The sequence below is a fragment of the Anopheles nili genome, chromosome 3 (genome assembly GCF_943737925.1).
Source record: "Anopheles nili chromosome 3, idAnoNiliSN_F5_01, whole genome shotgun sequence".
NCBI lineage: Eukaryota > Metazoa > Arthropoda > Insecta > Diptera > Culicidae > Anopheles > Anopheles nili.
The window spans coordinates 14,632,334-14,658,060 of record NC_071292.1 but is presented as its reverse complement, the minus strand read 5'-3'; the positions used below and the strand labels follow the sequence as shown (position 1 = coordinate 14,658,060).

Sequence of the window (25,727 nt, the reverse complement as noted above, 5' to 3'; positions counted from 1 at the left end):
CGCACACGTGGAACTTCCTGCTGGGCAAGGGATGGCCTTCCTGGCAGCCGTTTCGGTCTCAAGGTTGCGTTTTGAGGAACGGTCGCCTGAAGTAGGAAGTAAACATGTTTACCCATCGCACGCCAGCCATTTTGCGCCCCCCAACCCCGGAAGTTTGACCGGCATTTTGTTTTTTAGGGCAAGCGGGTGGGAAGGCCCTTTTAAGATGTTTACGGGGTGTGGATTTGATGGACGAACGAGGAAAAGACACCCTCAAGATTCCACGTGGCGTTGTTTGGGGGGGTGATCTTTTTTGGGGGCATCAACGCTGTTTAATATATGTTATCTGTTATTTTCGTTTTTGTTTCTTTTTTGCATAAAAAATGGCGGTTTAATTTATATCTGTTATGACAACAATCAGGCTGTGTTGTCACAAAAATGTCTGTGTTGCCAAAAAACACCTGTCTACCTTTATTAGAGGGATTTTAGGAGGCTTTCTGTTATCAGCAAATTGCATGTAAAATACTAAGAGATACAATGCTTGTCCCAAGGTTTAAGTGGACCAAATATATGCTCTTGCTCGCCGCGAGCCAGGCCAGTTCTGGGAAATGCAATTATCTGCCAATTCTCGGAACGCGCGGAAGGCCTTCGGGGGGTTTTATTTTGCTTTATTTTGTGGGTGCACATTTTTTTTCATCCTCCCACCCAACGCATCGCTTCGCGGAAACATCGCGAGTGCAAACAACGTGACGGGGTTTAAGCGAGAGTAAACAGCGCGAGGATCACACGCCCGTACGGCGTGTAATTTTTCACACACCCCTCCGGAAAAAAAGAAAAGAAAAAAGAAAGCAAAACGAGTCCACCATCAAAACGTCACCGCTTTCTTCGGGGAATTTTCGAACGGCTTTGTATTTGGGCCATCCCCAACCGGAAGGGGTTGGCGCAAAAAGCTAGCAAAAACCAGTCCGAGAACCGGTCTGGAAAAGCCGGGTGTGGAAAATCCCACCGATCGGTACCGGTGGGGTTCGATTCCAAGCCTCGAAAGCCTTCGTCATCGGGCTATTGAACCTGTTAAGGGTGTGTGAATGAATGAATGCCTTTTACTTATCTTTTCTATGGCAACCCCCGGAATTGGAAACTAATTTCTGGTGACGAGATTGCACGATTGTTTATTTCATTTTATTTCTTTCCAAACCTCCCCAGTGGCATTTGGACGTCATCTAGTAACGATTGTGGGTAGACTAATTGCATAAAATGCCGGACTTATTGGCGATGTACAGAAAAATCGATCCTTTCCAGCCGCTGAATTTACGTCACGAATTGGCCCTTCCACGCCTATATCCGCTGACGCATGCGCGCCCTGGCGAGGGTTGCGTATCGAGTTTAAAAGGGTGTTACACGAAGCAGAAGGTTGCGCTGATAAGCAACTGTGAATATATGCTCAACGATTGCTCAAGCCTGGTTTTTGTTCCAGCTCGCCCTTTTGTTTTCTCCCAGTTTCTTTCGATCTCCTTTTCCGCTCCCCACAAGTAAATGAAACACAAATTTGTTTTCGATTGATCAGAAGAATGTATATTACTGGATGCTTTTTTGTTTGCAAACTCTCGAATTAATATATGTAATTTTTGCACGCTTTCTTAAGCCTTGCTTCATTCATTTTCATAACATTCACCATTAATTTGGCATTGTTTTTTTTGATACATTAATGAAGAGTTTAATACAACGCATCTTTCCCTCTCTCTTACTTCTCGCACTGTCACTCACATGCCTACCTCTTCGCTTTCTTCCTTGCGCATCCCGTCTTACTGTGGCATCATTAAAAGCTAGCGAATTAAGGGCTAAAATAAATAAACGATATAACCTTCAACGGAGGGGCCTGGCCTGTGTGTGTTAACCCTTACGCCCTAGTGAAAAATGATACAGGAACCCAACCGTCCCTAACCTTAACGTTACAACAGTGAATAAAAAGGAAAAAAAAAACAAACAAACACGTAAAGGAAATTTCCGTCGAGCGCGAAATTCAACGACATATAGCTAAAACATACAGGCGCTTAGGTAAATCTTACAAAAAAACAGACAGTAGAACCAAACCGTGGCGAGTCTTCTTTTCTGTTCTCCTTGTGAAGCCGTTTGTATCTCTCTCACTCTCTCTCTTTCTATTTCTCTTTTTTTTCTACACTCCTACCACTCGTCTTTGTACACAACCCAACCGTGACCTTCGTCTCTGACTACTAGATTCTAGGACTGGATCGCTGGTTTACGATAAAGAGTTAGAGAGTTAACCGCTACTACCGCTGGTCAGTGTGTGCGTTCGGATTCTTGACGGGGAAGGGGGACAGTGGGGAGTTGGGTGTTCCGAACACACACACAGCCACACGCACACACGCACATTCACGATCACAGATAGTGGGAACCTAACCCTCCCCCCCAGCGGTTGGGAGAGAAAGAGGAAAAGTCAGTCGCGCTGAAGTTTTTAGGGGTTTACGGGGATTGGGGTCGCTTGAAACGTGGCGGTGTGGTGGTGTTGGTAAAGGGCCGACGCGGCAGCAGCAGCTGTCGCTGCTGCCACCGCCGCCGCTGCCGCTCCCCGTCGTCCTGCCGTCAACACGCCGGCCGCTTTTCCACCCGTGTCCTTGTTGTGGCGCTTGACGTGCTTCGACAGGTGGTCGCTGCGCATGAATCGCCGTTCGCACACGTGACAGATGAACTTCTTCTCGCCGGTGTGGGTGCGCTTGTGGCGGGAAAGCTCGTCGGAGCGGGAAAACCGGCGGCCACAGTCGGGCCACTTGCAGTTGAACGGACGCTCGCCGGTGTGGATGCGCTGGTGCGCCTTTAGGTGGCTCGATTTGAAGTAATTTTTGCCACAGTTTGGATGATCACACTCGTATATTCGGCGCCGTTCCGGTTTGCTGCCGGTGGGGGCGTTTGGTGTGCCGGTGGTTGGGCGTTTTTCCAGATCGATGGGTTCCGTGGGTGAGCGGGGAGATGCTGCTTTTGGGGTGGCGGATGCAGCGGGTGGTGATCGGTGAACGAGCGGCAGAAGAAGGTAGCCGTTGGGTGTGGCCAGGATGAAGGGTGATGTGGTGGGCGTCGGGTTAGCCGCCATTTTGGGCGCTATCACAGGAAGCGTCGTTGGGCTGACGGCAACCGGGCCAGGGGATGGAAGGACCTTCGGGAGGAGGATCGGTTGCGTGGAGGGAGTGGTGGTTTCCGGCTTCTTCTTACGTCGAGCTGCAACGGGTGCGAATACTGGGGTGGAAACCTTCGCGGGTGAGGAGTTCGTGTCCTTCACATGACCTTGTTCGCTTGTCGGGTGTGGCTCCACAGGAACGGCGGGTACGGCCGGTGGTGGAGGTGACATGCGAGGTCCCATTTTGAATTTGTAACTGCGGAAAATGTTTGGCCCTTGTTCGGTACCACCCGCCGCATCCTCCGTGGCTCCTCGCGTCTTCGTGCACGAACCATCCTTGTTGATGCGCATGATGACGCTTTCGCGCTGGGGTGTGGTCGTGTCCGGGAAATAGCAACGCTCCTCATCGGAACCCGACTTTGTGGTTTCGTCCTCCGAGCCGGAAAACTCCGACGGTGGTGGCGTTGGCGCACCATTGGAGCCACTTAGCTGGCGTTGGCGCTGATGCAACTGATGCAATTGCTGCTGCAGCGCTGCGTGCGATTCCAGCTGGTCTGGGTTGCGTACGTACTGGCGCTTGCGTGGTGGTAGATCCGATTCATCCTCCGACGCGTCCGATTGGTTTGGGGTCGCAAACCCACCGCTAGGTGGCGCTGCTGTACTCGTCGTCACATCGGCAGGTGCGTTTTCCAACTTCCGCTTCAACGCCTGACGGATGGCACTGCTTGTCTATTGAGGGAGAGCGAGAGAAAAAAAAGGTGAGGTTAGAAACCCTATCATTGAATTCCTTTTCCCTCCCCCCCACCAAGGGTGTGGTCATATGAAAAGCGATTCATTACTAGAGTGTCATCGTGCGAGATAAGCTCGCTGTTTCACCATTTTGCGTTAGTAACGAAAAACCTACACACACGCACGCCCTGTTCGAGCACTTATCAATCGCACACGCGGGCACGAGACCCACCAGATTGGCCGGGATCGGGATCACTGCCCCCCCCCCCCCCCCCCCACCCGCCTGCTGGGGGAAAAATTTCCTACAATCGCGCAACCGAAATATGGGGGTGTCTCGGGCTTTGAGCAGGGTGGCTATTATTCATCCCACCCTGTGTCTCAAGCAAACAAGCGCGCGCCAAAAGCGAAAAAATCCGGTTCGCCTGTGAAACGTCGCGGTCGCGATCTCTCGCGGACGGGTGCGAACGAGGGCACACACCTTACCGAGCCGTGGAGGCGAGTGAGAGAGAGAGAGAGAGAGAGAGAGAGATCCCGTGAGCGTGCCGGTGCGAGTGAGCACGGGCTGTCTCGCCAGAGCGACGTCATCGCGTGGCGCAAATGTGGATTAACCGAGCCCCAAAGCAGGCGGTGCGAAAATAGGTGAATTTCGAAGCGGCGAGCGAGCGAGCGAGAGAAAGAGAGCGAGAGCGAGAGAGTTTGAACGTGCGCCGAGACACGCAGGCCTGGGGGGCTGAGTCCAAAGTTCGCAATGGCCCTCGCTTTGGATGGTGTTCACGTGAACACCAGCTGATCGCGGTCGGGTCGCTGCGTGATCCGAGCGTGATCGTGGTTTCTCGCTCTGGCGTGAGCGCGACGGAACGATGTTTGTGTTCAAACTGTTCGCGCGCGTGAGCGAGCTGGTGCGATCTCGCGTAAACGCGCGCGCACACACCTTTTTTCCTTTTTTTTCGTTTCTCTCCCTCCGCGCATCGATCGCGCACCCTCCCTCATTCGCTCTCCCACTCTCTCGCTCTAGCTCAAGCGTGTTACTCTACGGCCTGGCGTGGGGTGGTTTTTTTTTTTGCGCGCGCGTTTGGGCGCGTCACGCTGCTCCACGCGCGAGAGAGGTTTCGGAATTTTTGTGCTGACGTACGCGCGGCGCTACCGGTTGGGGTTGCCGTTTATGTCTTTTTTTTTTTTTTTGCTTTTGGAGAATGCGCACGAGATAGAGGGGAACAACAAATGCAAGAACAAGAACGGGGCCCCAAATTCGCTCGCTGGTGGTGGCCTTGGGTGTAAAAGGCGCAAGGGTGGTCCACATCCGGTTCGCGTACGAAGTGCATACCGCGCCCACTATTAGGGGTGTGTGTGTGTGTGAGTGTGTGCAGGGTGGTTATTTTTATCGTGCGCGCCCTGTTCCACCCATCTCCCCCCCCCCCTTTCACCCACCATCTCTCGCGTCGTGTAAAATGCACTTGACACCGAGAAACGACGAATGCATCATCGTTGGGTGGATTCTGTCCACAGACGTTTTTTTTCTTTTGCTGGTCGTGCTTCAATTTATCAACCCCCGCGCCACGTCACCTCTTCGGGTTCACTTCCCTGGCACTACCCCACCCCAGGCCAGCCACTGTGGAATGGGGCAAAGATTTGTTTTGTGTGGTTTAAATTTCACAAGAATTAAATTATCACGCTCGCGGCGCGTGATAGAGAGACCCCCTAGCGAAGAAGCGTCTGGGATTGATACACACGCGCCACGACGGGCAGGAGCGAAAGGATGCTTTTTAAAAATAGTTTGCAGCAAATTTCACCCGAATTTGTCAGCTGTGCTCCTTTTCCACACGCGTGCGGAGGAGAAGAAAAGCCCCATTTCATTTTCCGGTGCGAATAGGGGAGCGGGAAAATAAATGAAACACGCTGAAAAATTCACGCCACGAGCCACGCCACCCCTTTTAGTGGGGGGGAATAATGGCTACAGCCGCCTCGCTTAAGGGCACGTGTGCTCACTTTACTTTGCTCTCATCCGCCAGCTGCTGGTACCGTTTCAGGGACGTCCCCACTTTGGCCCTTCGCGAGGCCAATTTGAGAATGAATTTGAAAAAAAAAATACCGTTCTCATTGAAACACACTCAACAAAAGTAAATTGCAAAAACACAAGGTGTTTTTCTTCTTCAAAAAATAAAACACTTTCAAACGTTTCAACACTTTGCGTAATCTACACCGTCTCGAATATTCTGCGTTCGTGTGATGAGTCAAACATTGCACCGGAGTTCCCCTATTAATTCCACTTAAAACACTTCCTTACCTTCAACATATCGTCCTGTTCCGGCTCCTGCTTCACCTTTTGCCCCTGGCTCGCATCCTGTAACGGTGGTGTTGCCGGGGGTGATAATAATACCGCGGCCGTATTCTCCATCATGCACTGTTGTCCCTTTGGTTGTTCGCTCCTTTTTTTTATTATTCTCAAAAAGGACCGATAGTTTTTACTGTTCACTTAACACACACTTTGCGATTTTTTAAAAACTTTGTTTCTTTCAAACTCTTTCGCACTACGATTTCGATGTGGGTGGGACTAACCGAACACACCAGAGATCCTCTTCTTTGTTGTCTGGTTGGTTGGTTAATGTGTTTTGTGCACTGCTCACTTCCTGCTCAGCATAAGTTTCGCTGCTACTTTGACACTCTGTTTTTCATAACAATTTGTCACTCAAACCACACACACACACTCTCTCTATCTCTCTCTTTTTGTCACTTGATGGTACCTGGTTAAACTCGCTGTCACACAAAACTAAAACGCGAGTGCACAGGTTGCTTCGATGCACAGGTTCACCGCACCGATTGAAACGTCCTTTTATTTTTTCTTCGCGCCTACTCCGGACTTAAAAGGGTGATTTTGGGGGGTTCACCAAAAACTACCGCGACTATGGTCAAGTCAAACCCAGCCAACCAAAACCGTCTCTCATCAAACAAGCACGTCCGTTCGCTTCGACGGCACAAAACTTTGTAAGCGTTTTGTTTGGGGCTCGCACAGCTCTTGAATGGATTCTGCCGCGCGATTGACGCGCTCTCGCCGACTGCCTGTGTGTGTGTGTGTGCGTGCGCTCGCCCTTGTGTGAGTGTGTGCATCCGTGGGGGGAGGGGGTTGTGTTGTCGTCATCGCAGGTGATGACGACCCAACGAACGTGCCGAAGGGAACGTGTACGCGCACGCGCATCGTGGTGCCCTTTTACGCCATGGCTGGCAGCCTCCCCCCACGGTCGGGGTGTTTGTGTGTGTGTGTGTGTGTGTGTGTGTGTGTGTGCCTGTTGGTGTGACTCCCCCAGTCAGCGGTGTGCGTGGGTATGTGCGTATGCGCCATACGAAATGCGAAACGCGTAGGTCTGGTTTTGGATGCTGTGAGCTCATCGCGAAATGGAGGGTGGGTTGCGATGGCCCTGGGGGTGGGGGAAATGTGGGCGCGTGCATCTCCTCCCCCCACCTGCGGATCCACGCAACAGGGTGCGATGGTACACGAAAGAAGTGCAACAACAGCAACAACGACCGGCACAGCACGGGGATTTATTTTACGAACTTCGCCGGGGGAATTCCAAAGTCCTTCAACTTGCGCGCGGACTCTGGCGCTTGGGGTGCGTTTTGTTCGCGCAAAACCTTCGCGTGGGGGATAGGGGGTGGTTTTTGTCATCACGCAGATGGGCAACCAGCATTTGCACCTGAAAAAATTGGAGCCTTACGCACGTAAACGCGGTTGGAGGCGTTCAAAAAAGCTGAGGCCCAAAAATATCGGCACACACTCTGACGTCAAGAGCGCCTCCGGGTGGCGACGTCACGACGCGCGTGTGGGTGGGATATGTGGCGCTGTAACACCCCCGTTTGTGGTGGGTGGTAGGCAGCGGCCCGCTTTCTAAGCCACCCACATTCCAGCGCATTCGCGTGTGTTGTTTTTGTTTTTTTGTTTTTTTTTTTGGGGCCGGTTACAAACCCCCACAAACGTGTGTGAACGAGAGAGAGAGAGAGAGAGGCTGGGAAAAAAACAACAAAAAAAAACCCCTTCGTGGAGTGTTCGAGGAAACACACCCCACATTTTTGTTGCTCTTTTCTTTTCTCTCCTTCTTCTGCTTCTTCTCCTTCTTCTTCCTGCAGCGCGTGTGACGGCCGTTCACACACGGCGGAATTCTTTGCCCTCGCCGGATGACGATGCAGCGATGCGTTAGAGCGAGAGAGCGTGCGCTTATGCGTAAGCGCGAGAGAGCGAGACCACTCACCGGGTGCCCGATCACGCATCGACCGACCGGCATCACTCGCTGTTCACGTGAACAGTATCCGCGGCTTCCCCACACTCACACAACAACGGCAGTCATAGCGTTGGCATCATCAGCCAATGGGAGCGATGGGGGCTCGGTCGGTCGGTTGGTCGGTCGCGGTCGTGTCGGTGGATCGATGGGGTGGTGGAAGAGTCAGGCTTTGGGGAATCCGTGAGGGGGGACCACCTGTGCGGCCTCCACACAGCTCCAACCGCTCCAGCGGGTGTGCACGTGAACAGTGGCTGACCGAATGTCGGTGGTTGCGTCGTCGACGGAGGCCGGCGGGCGGCTTCAAGGCAGTTCAAGGTGACTGTTGTCCGTGTGGAAGGGTGTGCTGGGGGGGAGTAGAAGGGGGGCGGGAACTGCCGCCTGCGTGACGTCACACGGCGTTTTGGTCGTCGATTGCGTTGCCATCTCGGGTTTGGCGCGCGCGCGCGCGCGTTTGTTTGCGAGCTTGCGCTGCGTTCACCACTACACGTACGCAAGTGGGCGATTTGGCATGAATGGGGCGCTACGTCCGGTTTCCATCTAGCCGTTGTTAGACGCTAATGGGAGAGTGCTGCGAGGTGGTGCGTCGATATTTTTTCTGCTTCTTCTTCTTCTTCCGCTTCCCTGGGGCCTATTAGAAGGGGGTGGATGGTTGATCTCGCGCCCCCCACGGGAGGTGTGTGTGTGTGCTTTTTGACGTTTGACAGCCTCGAGCTCGAGAGATGTGCGGGTCTCTGTAATCTGCTGCCTGGCCGTACCGATTAGCGGAATGACCGCGGATGGTGAAATTCACCCCAAAGGCGCTAATCGCGACTCGGAGCGCCCATCACGATCGGAACCACCCCCCGGCCGAGGGGTGGGATCGATGAGTCACGCCATTTTTTGGTCGAACGGGGGTAGCAGTGAGCAATCTCGTGCACTGGTTTTACTGATGAGGGCGAGTGCCTTTTTTTGTTTGTTTCTTCTGAGTTGCCCGATGGAATCTGACGCAATATGATGGGATCGAATCGGTGGCTGGCCGTTTCGGAAGTACCGGCTGGGCCGTATGGGGTGGGTATTCCATCTTCCGGTTCCGGTGTGCCAGCAAATGAGGGTTTTGTGCGGGTTTTTTCATGCTCAATTCGAATGAAACTTGCTGGAAGAGATTCTCTTCCAATCGAGCTTGGGGCTAAAAATAAATGGCACGGTTTGCATCGTTTTGTTTAATCGATTATTGTTTCATGGATACACTGTCAAAACTAATGTCTATTTTGTGCTGCAGGATAAAGGCAACATTATTTAGAGGTTTTTTTTTCAATGGTATATTGGATGCGAAACATGAATTGCTACAAGAACATTATGCATTTACTACCTTTTCAAAAGTCATTTCATTAAATAAATTTAAAGGAGTGAAATTTAATTCAAACATATAATTACGCATGTATAAATTACATCTCCTTTTGGTTTTGGGGCTTGAAATTAGGGAATATGAGGGTCTTAAAAGTGGGAAAATAATGTATTGAAGTCATAAGCAGTCGTGTAGGTGTACGGTATTTGAAGTTCGTTCAGCTTAACCGTTAAATTTCTTGTTACAAATGTCATATGTGAATCAAAGTAGGCCATGCATTCTAAACCTTCAGAATACTATATTTTTATTTATACTACCGTGCCGTGTTGATCGAGCTTGGACGTGAAACGCACGATTTAAAATCCACCCATTCCCAACCGATCACATGGCCGGATCGTTCCTGGTTCATTGAAATTCTCCCCGGCACTACGGCGCTTCTCGGAAAACGGAACCAGCTTTTCTTCGGGGCGTAAAAGAAACGCTCTACACCCTCCTACGATCGATTTGCAACCGAGCAAACGGACCCGGCGCCGGGTGGGTTTCATTTTCAATCCTACGCCAACCTCGATTCTCGGAACTTCATAAAGGAAATTTACCCCGTCCCCAACCCTCCCTGCACCACCAGGGAGGTGGGTGTAGCGCGTTCATTCATGGAATGCAGGCATCTGCGGAGCCCAAACGGAGGAGCGCCCATGCGCATGTCTCGCCCCCATTTCGTTGTGTTTCATTCAGCAAAAATCCCACTCCTCCCCCGTCGACGACGCTTCACCCGGCTTTCCCGGCCCACCACGCGTATACGTGCGCACACGATGAAAAGGACACGCGAAAGGTCAACGAGACCGCGGAGGGCCACGCTTTTCACAATGTGGCGCTGGCCCACTTGGGAAAAGGTCGGCGTGCCGGTGGGTGAAAAGTGTGTGCCCACGCGTCAACCGAGTGACGCACATCGGGAGAGAGCGAGAGAGGAAGATATAACGCCAGCGAGGCCCACGTAACGCAAGGAAAACCGTACGCGTCATTGCGAAGCGAATGGAAAAGTGAGCCTTCGTTATGGGAGTTGATCGCGAGCAAAGCTAACCAAAAAAAAGAAGGAAAACACATACAGCAAGGAAGGAAAAAAGGGCAGGGTTTTCCGCCCCACGGTACATTCTCGCCTCCCACCCCCGCCGCCGGGGTAGGGCTCGAAATAGAAGCCGTTTGCTTTCGACAAAGACGCCACAATGGGCAGATGTTCCCACGCACGTTTCACCAGGGCCACGTTCGTTCTTAAGCCGCGCTGGAGCTTGCCTGGAGCTAGCTACTCCTGCGGATTGATCCTTTTGCCGGATCTCGGTTGACGTCCCACGCACGTCCCGGGGCTTTGCAGCTGACATTTGGCGTAGGGTTTTTGGGAGACATCCGGGGCGGCTCATTGATTATGAATGGAGGCGCCCCGAGCGAGAGCTGGTGGGCGCGTTTTTAAGCCCAACCGGCCCGACGGCGTGTGTACACACTTTCCGGGACAAGTGGTCGACCTTTTGGTCGGCAGGATAATGGGAGGCTGCCGTTTTGTTTGAGCGGGGGGTTTGAAAAAGTTCCAGTAGTTACGTTTGAACGCCTCGGTTTAGAGGATATTTTTAAGCCAGCCATGGGAGAGCGAGAAAAATGCATGAGGGAACAATATTTACGACGTTGCTTCCACTTGAGAAGATTGGCACATCCTGAACTGGGGGTTTGTTGTCAAAAGAGCGAGTTTGTTTGAGTAGTGACATCGTTTGATTAGCTGTAATAAGCTGGCTTGTTTTTCCTTGTTTTCGAAGGAATTTCCAGCGTTTACAAGCAACACGTAATGGAATGTTTTTGGCGTTAGGAAATGGTTTGAAATAGTTTATATTAAAGTGACTTATTGTTTAGTAAACCTAGCCAGTATTTTTCTCTTAATTCTCAACAAATTGCTAACCTTCTGTGGTTCGCCGATCGGACAATGTTAGAATTATTCATCAGGCGCTGGTTTCGAACCAGTTTTTGTGGTCCCATTTGTGCGTTGTGGAAATCAAATTTTCATGCCCCTTAAAACACACGCACACAACCTGGAGGAAATTGGGGCAAAAAATACAAAAAATATTCACGGCGTTACGTGACGCTGGACTTCGTTACACGAGCCGAAATTTGAGTTGATTTTCCATCGGCAAAACACAACCAGAAAACCCGTCCCAGATGGAGCCCGGCAAATGTCGATTCCGGCCAAAAATCAGCCCTCGCCTCAGAAACAGAATAAAACCCAGGCCTGGAAACAAACCATTCGCCCGAAACCGAACCCCATTTGCAACGGTATGGAGCGAAAAAAAAAGCGAAAAAAGCTTATGTTTTCGTTTCCGAACGAGGGCTGCGCTGTAAACCCCGCAAACCCTTTTCTCGTGCGGCCCCTGGGTGGCCTTTTTATTTGTGAATGAATCCTTTCGGCCCGTGGCGTGAGTATTTCCCATCACTCGGTGCTCGCATTGACGTCAATCGGGAAAATTGAGTCGCGCTGTGGGCCCTTTTCGGAGGGTAGAAATGGGTGGTCCGGTGGAGGGGACGCGTTCGTGTGGGTGGGAAATGAGTTTCACGTGCCGAGCGCTTTCGTTTTTTCCCCACTTCTCCGTGGCCTTTCCCCATTTTCCGAGAAGCATTCCCATCCAGCAGGAGGAACCCAAACAGAGGGCGCTCGCGTGGGTTGGTGCGTTGTTTTTTTGTTTTGGTTTTCAGTTGGAGAAAAACCAAAGGGAAAATCGATCGCTTTTCGCCCCAAGCGCCCCAAAGTGTGAGCAGGTACGGAAGCTTTCGCTCTTTTTCTCTTTCCCGCGCGCCTCTTTCACTTCATTCATCAAATTACGCGCGCATGCCCTCGAAGGACACGGCCTGGAACGCTAGCCGGTTGACGTCACTACGAGTTACGTTGCCGGCCGGGTTCGCTTCCAAAACAACGAGACCACTAACGCACACACACAGAGACATCATGCCCGCAGGACATCATGCGAGCGAACGGCCATGCGCAGGACCTTGATCTTTGCCTTGGTTCGGCTGCCTTGGCACTGAATCCTGGCCCTGGAGCACCGGGAATGGCCCTGAAATGGCGTAGGTGTACCGGGATATCCTTAAAAACGACCCCTACGCGCGTGTGTGTGGGAAGGTACGCCGGTATTCTCTGCTCTCGAGCTGCATGATTGTGGGCGATTCTCGGAATCGTCCGATGACGTAAGCCCGATCGTCCTTTCGGTGTCCTTCTCGCTGGGGTGTTGCGCTTTCAGAACTTTCCGAATCCTTGCTTTTTTGTGTGTGCTCTTCTTCCCAGGAAAAACCGGGGTTGGTCCCGTCCCGGAAGCAATCACTTTCATTAGTGGGGCGCTGGATTGGTCCCCGCGTGTTTGCGTTTAATCGCATCATCGCTTCTGTGCTCCATTTTGTCTAATCAACACGCGTGCAAACGTGGAATATCCTATCCCACGGCTGTACGTGGGCACGATTACGCAAGAAGGCGTCCTAATGGAGGAGCTCGGGATGGAACCCGTGGGTGTGTGGGAGGTGTCCTTTCGAATTATTGATCCCCGGTGTCCGGGAACGCAGACTAGAGCTATAACTTGTACTTCTTTTTTTTGCTGTTGCTTGAATGACGAATTTTCTGTCCCACACTATGAGCAATAGAATATCCCGAGAACTGTATCCTTTTGTAATGATCTTGTAATTGGGTTAGGGGCAGCTTTGAGGTTGGGGTTTCTTGTGACTGTGAGCTCAAAAAGATACACCGTTTGCATCCATGAGGCATTTCGGTTACATTTCCACTTGCCAGTTCAGCTAGGTTCACTTACAAATGAGGAAAATTCTCGCACATCTAGCAAACGCGGCATCTCAAATTGTCACCATTTTCCACGCTTTATTCCTTCGCTTTTTGCTTGTCGCAAAAATAATGTATAAATAAAACGTCACCTAAGGCGCGCCCGCTGAAGGAAGAGACCAAATACGAAGAGCTGCAACGGAGCGAAAACGTCACACGGGCGATCTCGGTTGCTATGGGATCTTCTAGAAGCATCCGATCATGGATGGGGAGGTTTTTGCGATGAAGCAAAAAAAAAAACTCACTCCCTCGCGGTGCTTTTCCATTCCTACTTATCTAGCGGGGTACGGGCTCTTTTATCTGTCCACTCTGCTTGTCACTTGGCTCGCCCTTTGGACCCACGGCCACGGGCTTTTGGAGTCTGTGGGACACAGGTTTATCGTTACCAAGAGCGTTTTTTCTTTTGCTTCACTCACCCCCGGGATCGTCTCCGTCGCTTTGTGAATGTTAATTTTTTGTACAAATTGACCAGAGCATGAATGGAGGGGTTCGCGGATGGCCACGGGTTTTGGGGTGTTTATTTGCCCAATCCTACTAACAACGGGCGCTGCTCGGTGACGATTTCGGTTGTTTGCGGAAGGTTGTTTGTGTCCCTAAGCGTTGTGGTTTTTTTTTATTATTGACGACTCATGCCCCCAGGATGCGCGGGAAGGTAGAATTGGGTAGCTTGCTTCGCTTTCCAAACCGGATCGGACCGAATTCTTTTCCCCCGGCGACGGAGGCAGCTGCAAAGGCGAATCTCCGCTAATGATTCTGGCTTTCTGGCGTGTTCTGCCCAGTTACTAACGATTCGCGGAATTTCGGGAACGTTCACGTTGCCATCAAAAACAACATCCGCATCCACGAACGGGGATGAATGTTGAGCATGCGAGCTAAAAGACGGCTGCTGCGAAACGATGACGCACTCGTTCGCGAAAGTGTTGGGGGCGTGCAGGGAGGCCAGTCGGTGGCAGAAAACCGGTTCCTGTGGTGGTTGAAACCATCACCAAGCCGCCTATAACGACCATGGTGCGGCGTGGGATACAACATTCGAACCGATATGGCCAACCGATGACGTGCTGGTAATGACGCATCCCGCGCGGCCATTGCGAGACTTGGGTTATTCCCGTGAGTCATCGTTGGGCAGAAATAAGCCCGTTGTAACACGTTCGGGGCGTTGTTTCAGCGAAACAGCAGCGAAATAACGCAACCCCAACGGCTCAGCACGTCAAGTGCAGCGCCCGATCGGGAGGCATAAACACGCACGCACTTGCCCGGTAAACGTCGCAACCTGCAGGTGGTTTTGTTGACGAAATAAAGCAAACGTTCGAAACCGGCTACAGCGGGGGAATACCTGCACCGGTCAAAGGGCAAAAGGGCATAAGCATGAAAAAAAAAACCTAACAGAAGGCTTCCCTCGTGGGCCGTAATTAATTCGAAATAGCCGTGGCTATTTTAGCGTTTGTTGCAGCACGCCCCAACCATTCGATGGCACACGGTTCATTCATCTGCCGATCACGGCCAGACGGTGTGGTAATTATGCACGTTACCGTGCGCTATTTCGGGTGGGGGTGTTTTTTTTGTTGCTCCTGCTCCCGGGTAGTGGCCCCCAGCGGGTTCCCTAATTAAAGATGTATGATGCAAAAATTAATCACCCCAACAGTCCGGAAGGCGAGAGCCCTACAGCCACCGGGGAGGGGGATTCACCGCGAGACACAGATGAGGGCGCTTTAATTGATCGTCACATTGCCGGTGGTGTGACGTAAATACCGGCCGCTTTTAGTCGTAATTGATCAGCATCACTGGGGTCATCCGGTGCGATAAAACAAAAGCCCAGCTGAAGCCGGAAGTGACCGTAGGGTGGATTCCCATCGGCGATGACATTCGCGGAAAATGCTGGACGTGAATGCAAGCGTTGATAAGAGTGGACGCGGGACTTTCGTTGGGGGTGGTTTTATCGTGAAATTCCGCGGGACGTTCCCAACAGGAAGTGAACGTTTTCTGCGTTGTTTCACGGCCCGGGAGAAACCCCGAAAAAGCAAGCTGTAAACACCCGCCCGGTTGTGGGTATTTCGTCGAAACGACCCTGTAAACAACGATCGATCGCGACCTTTGTGGGGTATGGCTAAAGGCACACGCATCGGAAAATCTTCACCGATCGGTGTAAACAAGATGGCCACACATCAGCACGCCCCTAGCAAGCGCGCTATTGTTTATCGGACGGGCAAATTCGGTCAACAAAATCGTCAAAATCTAGTCCCGAACCGGTTCGCACCGGTCCATCGTCGTCGATGTCGGTTTGTGGCGTGTGTTCTTACTGGTTTGCGCAGGATCCGTGGTGTGAGAGGGATCGGTTCTGGGACGACGTTCAAGGTTGCCACAGTTGCATTCCTGCGCTAGCTCACGCGGGAAATTGGATGCCAAAATGCGTGGATCGAAATTTTGCACCCTTACGTTTGGAACACGCGCAAGCCCCAACGTTTGGTTCTAGGGGTTTGGGGCGATGTGTCTCACAGGAACCGGGGTTGACCCACATTTTGGGACGAAGGCAACAAGTGACCATCTGTGTGCATGAAGCTGGGCACGTACGGGCGGATGTGACGGATGCTGCCGACCCATTGCTGCTAAAAATAAGAACCATATCGATCAGCGAGGGTTCGCGGTTTGGGTTGTTCTCACTGAACCCGGTTGGCGGAGTTTGGTTGAGTGAGGTAGCTTTAGATAGAATTAAGTTAACGTTTCTCAACTGTAGCTTTAGACTGCTTGTGACGGGAATATATCGTAATAACATGTTTTAGGTAAGAGAAAGATTGTTTTCCTTTTTAAACTGTGTCTGCTTGTTTTATTACATTAATGTTCGTTTAAAATAACAAGCTTATCTGCTACTTTCGCTTGATATCTAAATCACGTTAAAGCTAATGTTGTGGGTGTCTATACAGAATTAAGACCTTTGACAACAACTTCAACAACTATCAAACAAAATGTAATATAATGTGTAGCATAATGCTTAATATATAGTTTTTATTGCTTATATGAAGATGTGCTATACTTGTGAGTTTCTCAGAGCACGTTTGATTACATTGGTGATAATTACAGTGCTTGTAACATGATTATGTTTGAAAACAATAAGATGATTTTGTTGTTTTAACTGTGTTGTAGATTTATTTGCATATAATGTGAATCCTTGTCATTATAGATCATTTTGTGTATTGGAAAATAATTACACTATTTTACAAACAAACTAAAAGATGAATGCATAATCATATCCATGTATCGGACTCTTGATATGCTCAGTTTATGCACCATTTGCTCAACTATGAAGCTCGTCTCCAAATCGCGCCATCTGTCGTAGACTAGTGAACAGCACCGCGCTGTGCTTTTATTGCATACCTCTGAAAGCTCCATTGCGTGAGATGATCTTGTATACATGCTTTCACGCAACACATGATTTCAAACAATCGATAGTAAAGTGATGGAAAATTGAATCCCTAATAGAAATTATTCCAGCTTAGTTTTTGGCAAAAAAAGTACACTTTTTAAAATACTTTGTTGAGTTGTTCAATGAAACGTATAACTTGAATTCAATTTAAATACTTGAAGAATCACATTTGAATCACATCATTTTGGTTTTATTGAACTTTGCTGTGACATGCATTTTTTTTATTAGAACGTTGGTGTCACAAAGAACACATTACATAGAATTACTTTAATAACTAATGAAAAAATAAGAAAACGCGCCAGTTAAAACAACGAAAAAAAAACACTCTTTTAAAAATCTATTCATTGTCATTGATTTATCCGAAACACACTGTAGAATATAAATTCATTAATTGTTGAATGTCAAAGCAGTCGATCTATCTGTAAAACCGTCTAGCAATGTCAACTGGATAAAGGACCTGGCGGCTCCATCGATCCGATCGCAATTCAAATGTTCGACCACGTGGGAGAGTGAGACGGATCAAATTTTGCAATGGCGTAGCGCATTGCTGTGGGGCCAAGAATAAAAATAACACATAAAAAAACGATAATTGAACGGACGTCATCGATCATCGCACAACGCGGCGCGATTGGCTCGGTTTGGCAACGACTCGACAATCACCTTCCCCAGTCGGTGGACTCGTTCAGCAGCTCAGCTGCCGTCTCTTTTTCGCTTCCCACTCGTTTTGCATTCTCTGGCCGGAGGGGAAGTTTTACCGGTGCATAAATTCAAACTTTTATGATCATGTAGGGGCGGCAAATGTTTCGGTCGCGAGAGCTTTCTATGTGGGAGCAAGAACGTGCGTCCATTGCTGAGGTTTTTTTTCTGAGCGGTGCAACTACAGTTTGGCACGTGTGTGTGCTACGTTTTTTTTTTCGAATAGGGATCAGAAAAAGCGAATGTTTAGCCAGATTTTGTTGATTGAAATAGCTGTTGGGATTATTTTCAGTACAAACCGATGATGCTTTATTAAGAATTGAGCAAGAAAGAGTTTTAATTGAATTGCAATTTTTTTGTTTTTTATTCCTGCCCCATGCTATTTTTCAAGCTCTTTGATTTTTTCCATTTCTTTAACGTTCCAGATAAACAAATTGTTATTCTAAATTAAGTTATAATTGCGTATGTTGTTTGATTGGATTATAATAGTAAACTTTTTATAATTACTTTTGAAAGGATATCAGACGATCTAAAGCACTCTGTGGTCAATTTTTGTGTATATCAGAGCAAATTTATTTTGCCAAATAAACTCATGTTTTGTTTTCCGATCATCATTGCAGGTTATTACCCAGAAAAATTTATCTCAAGCAGCTTCAACCCATCCTTAAGCGCAAACGATGGAGCGTCTAAAGATGACCAAAGCAGCACGTCGAGCGATCAAAAAGGATAAGCCTCCCGCATCGTTTCATCGACCGATCCGACACCCCCGGGCTTCATCTCCAACCGAAAAGGGGTGAAATCTCGCGGCCCCCCCATTGGTGTACACGTTCCGGCGTAACCAGCCGTCTCGCTTGTCGATTAATTTAATCGCGCGCTCTGTCTCTCGCATTCACTCCCGGAAAGGGGAAAACCCGAACGCCCAGCGTGCGTGTGGAGCCGTTCGGTCGCAACCGAGAAGCCGAACGAAGCGCGATGGAGTTTCCTGTGGTGGAAAGCTCCATGTGCGAGCAAGAAATAACGGACGAGTGTGAGCGAGAGCGAGTGCTAGTAAACCGGTCGGTTCTGGTGCCGAAACCGATGCTGTGGAAAGCGCAAACCGTGGGGTCGAAAGCACCCGGGTGGCAATGTTATGCCATCGGTGCTGTTAGTTGAACGTTGCTGCTGGTTGGAACGACGACGTCGACAACCCGACGCTTTCCGTGTTACGGGTGGTCGCTAATATTGCGCTACTTTCGACGTCGCTTCCGTCTGACCGCGTGGGTGGGTGTGTTTTGCGGAACGTGAGCGTGTGTGGCAGTGAAGCGTTTATTTGAGGAATGCAGAAAAGGAAGAGGAGCGAATTTTTGTGACGTATTTCCTCCGGTGCACAATTAAACTAATCCTCTTCCCTCGTGATGGCCGTTCGATCCCATTCCGGGTGGGTTTAACGGACACAGACGTCAACAGGAGGAGGTCCTTTTTTCCTTGGGGCTTCTTGAACGCAACTCGAACGCGGTGTATCCAACGATCCGGCTGTATAAACGAAAACGTTCCCGCCATCCAGTGTGATCCTTGCGTGAGGGTGAACCGATCAGTTCCTCGCCAGTTGAGTTGAACCTTCCAACTGCCGGAAGACAAAGGCTTCCTTCCGGAGGCGAGTTAAATCGAGATCCTTGATCCATCGCGGTTCTCAAGGACAGGGCAGCATCTCGATCCCGTACATCCTGATCCTTGACGAACGTGCGTGCGTGTGATAGTGAGATAGTGAGACAGTGAGAGTGCGTGAATAATTCGTGAAAAGCTTATCAGAAGCCACCCCAATTGTGGGAACGCCAGAGTCTGCAAACCAGCTCGAGCTGTTGATCGACCGTGCTCTGGTGCGGGTGTGTGAGTTTGTGTGTTTGTGTGCGTGCACGGTTTGCTGGCCCGTGCTGTGGTGGATGTGTACGTGTGCGCCAGCCGTGCGTGAGTGCGTGCCAGTGCCAGTGACACTGCGTTCGATCTTCTTCATCCACTTCTTCACGTCGCCAAGGTCCAAACGGCAGCTCCATCAATGATAATGTCACGTAGGAAGCAGTCCAACCCAAAGCCACTTCTTCAGAAACGTAAGTAACGATCGTGCGCCGCTGGGCTACCAACTATCGCAGTTAAGCGATCCGCAGAATAGAAGTGTGTAGTTGAAAAATAAAAGCAGCAAACGAATGTAAAATGAAATGATAATTTTTTTAAACGCCTTTTGAACATTTTACGATCTCTACCGACGAGCTAAAGGCTCCTCAAATACGATCAATTGATCGAAAAAATGCCGTCGGCTATGTTTTATCGCAATTTATACACATAAATTAATCAGCACCTTAAAATATAGGGATTATGTTGAAAAAAAAAAATACACATGAAATTTTTACAATTTTATGTGATTTATTATCGCCTTTCAGTATACGTATTCTAATCAATTTAAAACACGCTTTAAATCAAAGCGCAAGATCGCCCCAAAGGTTACCTTAAAACCTCTCAAAACAAATCAACATCCTCACCAAACTGCCCTGCCAAAAGTGCGCTGCAATCTCGATGGGTTTGTTTTTCGGGGCCGTATTTTTTCGGTGCAGCAATCGGCATCCCTGATATCGCTCCTCCATTGGGTGGGACTTGCGTGGTGGGGGAGGGGGGAGGGAAGGGGGGTGATAATGGCGCAGAACCGGCCATTCGAATTTCCGATCCCGATGGTGCCAAGCGATCGTGGCGGACTTCTATCCCGTCGCTGGTGGTTTCGTCTGAAAGCAAAGGAGGAAAAAAAGGAGAAGAAGCATATAAAAAGGTCATCCGTTCAGGACGCGCGTGACCTGCGATTGCATGTGACCTCTGGGGCTGGGTTTTCATCTGGTGGTCTATCTCGGTGGCACGTCGAAGTTGATAGAACGGTGCGATAGGAGCCCGATGAGAACCATCGAGAAGCGATCGCAAGCGGCTAAATCTCCGGGCCACGGATGACTCCGATCGAAATCAAATCTTGCCCTCGGCTTACAGAAAAAAAATCCCGTTGGCCCCGCCGGAACCGGATTAAGGCCGATCACGGGACACGGGCTGGGATCCGGCAGCCGATAAGCCGCCTGGCGGACCAACGATTTCCATTTCCAATGGCACGGGCTTATTACGCGCTTTTTGGACCCGCGGAGAGACCCGCGCGGACCGTTCTGCTGGTTGTGGCTCATTTCGTTATCAAACCGCTCGAAAGAAGCCGATTAAACAAAGAGCTGCGCTATCAAGCGTCTCTTCACTTCTAGAACGAACGGTTTCAGTGTAATTAAAAAAATAATCCCGCAACAAACCCTCCCCCCCCTACACCCCGCACAGGAAGCACCCGAGGGATTTGGGGAATTTTTTTGTTCTAGAACAATTTTTCGTGGGGTGAGTTCTGCCGTTTTTTGTCGTTGTTGTGTTGGTCGTTTGGGCGATAATTGGCAAATCCTGCACGGAAGGGCACAAAAACTTGGCGTATTTGGGCTAAGTTTTTTGTTTTCGTCACTGCCCTCCTGCTCGAAGGCGTTGGGTGCGACCTTGAAGGTCGTGAAGAAAACGTGTCTAATTGAAATTGGACACTTTTTTTGTGTGCGCATCCGAGTGTGTTTACAGTGCGATCAGGGGAGGAATTTAACGGTAGCTGATGAATAATTTGTGGGGTTTTTTTTCGTGTGATTTCAGATAATGTTACGCAATGGGATGCTTTTTTACGTGAACGCTAGACTTTTCTTAACGGGGAGTTGAACCGATCTAACGTGTGGTTTCTGAACTGATCAGTCTTGTGGGTATTTAATGGTACGGGTAATTAATCACTCAATGAGCGTGAATTTGTAGGCTACTCCTTTTTGCTTCAATATTAGACTTGAGTGAAAAAGTATAACGCTTTTTTGAGCAAAAAAAAAAATTTAGAAATACGTTAAGTTTTGGATCAGAAAATAGCAAAGCGTTTCAATCATGTTTTTTCAAAGCTTACGTATAAAAAATACTGTTATAATTATAAAAAATTATAAAATTGTTTTAATTATAAAAAATAAGCCTTTAATTGTGCAGGTTTGACTACATCGAGGTTTGGCGAATTGGTTGTTTTAACTTTAGTTATGCTTATAAATGTATATATAGATATTCTCTAATTACAGACTCTAGATCAACTATACAAAAAAAAGATAGAGAAAAAGCAATAAAAAATAGTCATACCTTTAAATCATAACACATACCAAACATAACCAAAAAAGGGCAAGTTTCATTACAAATTGTAACACGAAATTGTAATCAGCAACGAAAGGGATATTTTTTCTCATCAATACACTCTCCCAAATCAATCAATTAAAAATCGTTCGGCTTTGTTGTCCTTCCCACCGTCTCAAACTGCATCGCGATGGAATTTCCACACCACACTTGCCTTCGAAAATCCCTTCTACCATCGCCTTAAGGCAATGATTGATAGCACACCAACACTAGGCTCCAGCTACCTATGGTTGGGCCGTGGGTGGCATCCAGCGATGATCGCTGACGAGAGATCGATCGATCGCCTCCAGCGCCTCCCCAGAGAAGCCAGGACTTTTTTCTTCCATTCCCACCGGCTAATGAAGTTGTCGCTGCAATTAGCCTACCCGTTCGTGGCAGGAAGAACGCATTCGCAACGCCGGTGAGGGAATGGCGAGACGCCAGGGGCCCGGTTCAGTATGCAAATCAAAGCGAACCGAATCACCCCTTCGCGGAGGGGATGGTCCGCCTTGCGTTTCACCCTTCGGAGGTGTTCACCCCGAAACCGAAACGGTTCACAAACACGCTCTAATTAACGCACGTTCCTTCGACCGGTGGAAGCAGAAGGCCCGCAGGTTTCCCCGGGTGCTACCGGTACTCCGCAAACCCCCTCCGCCATCGAGGTTGTGGGGGTGTTAGTTATGGCGATTGCGCAGCAATTAATTGCCTCCTTCCAGCAACCCCCTGATGTCGGGGCGCATTTCGCCGCCGGTCACTCGTTAAAACGGCCAGCCCGCAATAATATCAGGTGTAATTTATGAAGCCTCGCTACCATCGGGAGGAAGGAAAAAGCAAGAAAGAGAAGGAACACACCCGTGACGTTGCTAGAGCGGGATGATGGGAGCTTTCTTGTGCTTTATGTTGCTTCGGGGGAAAGATATATAAAGCATTTCTTTTTCGTTCTAATACGATAACAGAAGAAGATGGAAAAAAAAATCCCAAACCCCTACACCTCGTGGCTCGCGGACGATGGCATAAAGTGTGGAAGATATGTTTTTGTTTTCCGTGATTATGATTCGTCCTGTCCAGTCCCACATCCCCATATCACCCCCAGGGTGGGTATGTTAAAATTTGACGGCCCTAGCGCGACCTACCGCTGCGACAAACCGTGCGGGCCGCGTGATGATAAGCCGAGGTAATGCTATTCATTAGATTTCAGAAGCCAACCCCACCGGGTTCGCCCGAGGGGGCTCGTTGCAGGATTTTCGTCGTTAATGGTCCCGAGACAGGTGACGGTGAAGGTATTTGGCCGCGAAAAACCGGCTCTTTAAAGCGGTTTCCATATTTTTTTTGATGACTAAATCAGGTATAGGCTGCCTGCGGCGAAATAACTGAGTGCATGTTGAGCTGTGGAGGGGCAACAAAATACCCCAAAAGTGGAAATTCGATCCTGCACCACACGGGTGCGATTTGGCGTTAAAAATAAAAAAAACACCGTGTGTGTATTAAAAATCATTTCGATTCTACAGATGCCGCTGCTTCCGAAACGCTCGCCCATAAATAACCACCCTTAACACCTCCTTCGAATGGCCGGTGTCAATAATTTGATCACGCGACCGATGGAGCAATCGAAACCGGAAGGTGGGGAGCCTTAAACGAGGACATTCCGTCGGGCTCGAGAAGACTGGCGAACGGGCTAGGGGTTTTTTCTTCTCTTCTTTAGCTTCAAATTTTAGAAGAGACATCCAAAACGAATGAGCGGATAAACATGTAAAATGTTTATTAATAACGTTTGACGTTTGTGTGTTTGCTTGCGCGTCCCGTGCCCGGTTGCTTTGTTTTTAATGTGTGGTGAATGGAACTGTCACTCGCCGGTAGCACGAACAGAGTGATAGAGAGAAAGAGAGAGAGAGAGAGAAAAACCGCGTTCAACCGAGTGCTCGTAAAAAAGAAGAGCGCAGCACATAATCAAATTTAAATTACAAAGTGCCTACTGAACGTGGGCCCGCGTCTGGCGAGAGAGTGTTGATTTAATAACCGAAGCCGAGCGCTGTCAGCGGGCGAATTAAATCCGGCCCATGGCGGACCTGACAGCTACCGGGCACTGTTGGACGGGTGAACGGGATCGAGATGGAGTGTGGGCACCCCTGTGGGGGGAGGAAATGCGATCCTCGACGCGGCTCGATCGGGAATTAGTTCGTTATTAAATGGCCTCCCGTGTGCCTGTCATTCGTTGTGTGCGCGAGTCCGTTTTGGGTGTTGCTTTCGCAGGCGCCTCCGAAGGATCGGGTTATTAGACCGCCGTTTTGACTTATTATGGACGATCCCGGTGTATGCGTGTGTGAGAGAGAAAAAACAGCGAGCTCTCGTTGGCGGACAAGGGACTCGTGGGGATGTTCCGCAATAAAAAAAACCCTAACCTAACATCTGCTTGTCGAGAGATCGGTACGCCGAGATCAGTTGTGTCGGTTTAATTTGCTTTACGATCGCGCTATCCATCGCTCGCGACCTGATGGCTGATGAAACGGCAGCTTATCGGGAACTGTCCTGGTGGAGAAGAGACAACCCAAAGGGCGGCTGGGGGGTGAGTAAGGCGGTGTAACGCGTAACGGGGGTTGCGCTGGGGTGCCACCGTTTTTTTTTTCGATCTTCAACGACGATTAGCGCCACCGATTGGTCGCTTGATTGGGCGCTGGAGCAGCTTCTGGTGGCCATTTCGGTGCGCTCGGCATCGAGCTTACATTAAAATCAATTCTCGCCGTGTTCTGAGAATCATTAGCGAGTGGGTTGTTGTTTTTTTTTCTCCTTCCCTTATGGTCCGTCTCATCGCAGTCATGATATTCCTCCTTGCCATCATTAGTGGCACCGTGGTTTCGAATTTTTGACGCATCTTATCGCAAAAAAAAAAAACACACAAAAACCGTGCCCCAAACTATCATCCAATCGGGACGCATCCGGACCGGGCAATCGGGGTGGGCAATTGTTTTCCAGAAAATGAGTCCCCACTCGTGCCACCTTCTGCCTTTGTTCGACAAAAGGAAGGCCTCTATCAGCTCCCGGGCTCAGCCACTATCTGCTTCGGTTCGGTTTTAATGACTCCCTGAACGCGATTTAAATAACGCTACACTTTAATCGCATCACGCTGGAGCCGTATCGTCGCAAGCGGCGTAATCGCGCCGAGACGCGATGTTTGAGGGAAAGAAAACGTTACTCACCGTGACAGTTGTTTTTCCAGCACCCTCGTCTAGGGCGAATGAAGTTATGGCCGTAAAGTGAAGCACCTTTGAGGAAGCTCTAAAAAAAGGGCGTTTGTCGGAATGCACTTTTCGTTTTTATATGCCTTCTTTCACGTTTTAAAATGCGATCGTTGGCGCGTATGCAACGTGCGCGCCCTCTATCGGGGCGATTTTTTTCACGTTGGCGCTTTTGACGAAGACCCTCGATGGTTGCGATCGATCGATCGATTCGCCATCGCCTGCTCACGCGTATCCGATCGTCGCCTTCCTTTGCTTCCGTTCATCGCTTCCACGAAGGAAACGCGACTCCATCCCTCCTCACGGGGTACACGGAAAATGAAGGCGCGCTTCTCAAGGTGCATTCGCCCGCGACGGCGGTCCTGATCGTTATCATAATTAGAAAACACCTCGGCCCGAAAACAAAACCAAAAACAGTGGGAGCCAACAAAAAAGAAAAGGGCCCGTACAGCCGAACGGAATGGCCGCACCGGGGAGAACCGGTCGGGCCGAAATTCAGTCGAAATCGCACCGATCCATCGACGCGACGCGATCCGTCGCAAGATCGTCGGGGCGCGATTGTGGGCTGCGTTCGCTTGCGCTCGATCGATTCCGGCTGCGTCCAGTCGAATCGACGCTTGCGTCCCAGTGACGGATGATGTCACTTTGGACGGTCCAGGGCACCACCGAAGCTTCGCCGGTGTCCTCCTCCTGTTTGGTTTGGAGAGGGGGTTTGGGTGGACACCGGTGTGGTTCCGATATCTCTCCATCAGCTCGCTCCCTTCGCTGTACGGTTGCGAGGGTATGGGGAGACCTGCGTCTTACTTGTTCTCATTTATTCTCTACTTACCCGGTCCGAAACGGCTCCAACGGTTGGGACACGATTTTGGCGCG

The 25,727-nt window shown here is 49.7% G+C and overlaps 1 protein-coding gene across 1 annotated transcript; it reads right to left on the bottom strand.

Moving 5' to 3' along the window:
- Nucleotides 1-2,441: 2,441 nt before the first annotated feature.
- On the bottom strand, nucleotides 2,442-6,233 carry LOC128727031 (Krueppel-like factor 14). Its single transcript, XM_053820890.1, has 2 exons — nucleotides 6,123-6,233; nucleotides 2,442-3,838 (listed from the first exon to the last, which is right to left on the bottom strand). Exons 1-2 carry the CDS (start codon nucleotides 6,231-6,233, stop codon nucleotides 2,453-2,455), a joined length of 1,497 nt encoding a protein of 498 aa, XP_053676865.1. The 3' UTR covers nucleotides 2,442-2,452.
- Between the last annotated feature and the right edge of the window lie 19,494 nt (nucleotides 6,234-25,727).

Excerpts from the sequence above, each read along its gene's own strand:
- LOC128727031 (XM_053820890.1), bottom strand. The coding sequence starts at position 6,233 with ATGGAGAATACGGCCGCGGTATTATTATCACCCCCGGCAACACCACCG. Across the intron at positions 3,839-6,122 it reads AACAGGACGATATGTTGAAG|ACAAGCAGTGCCATCCGTCA; the intron begins GTAAGGAAGTGT and ends CTCCCTCAATAG.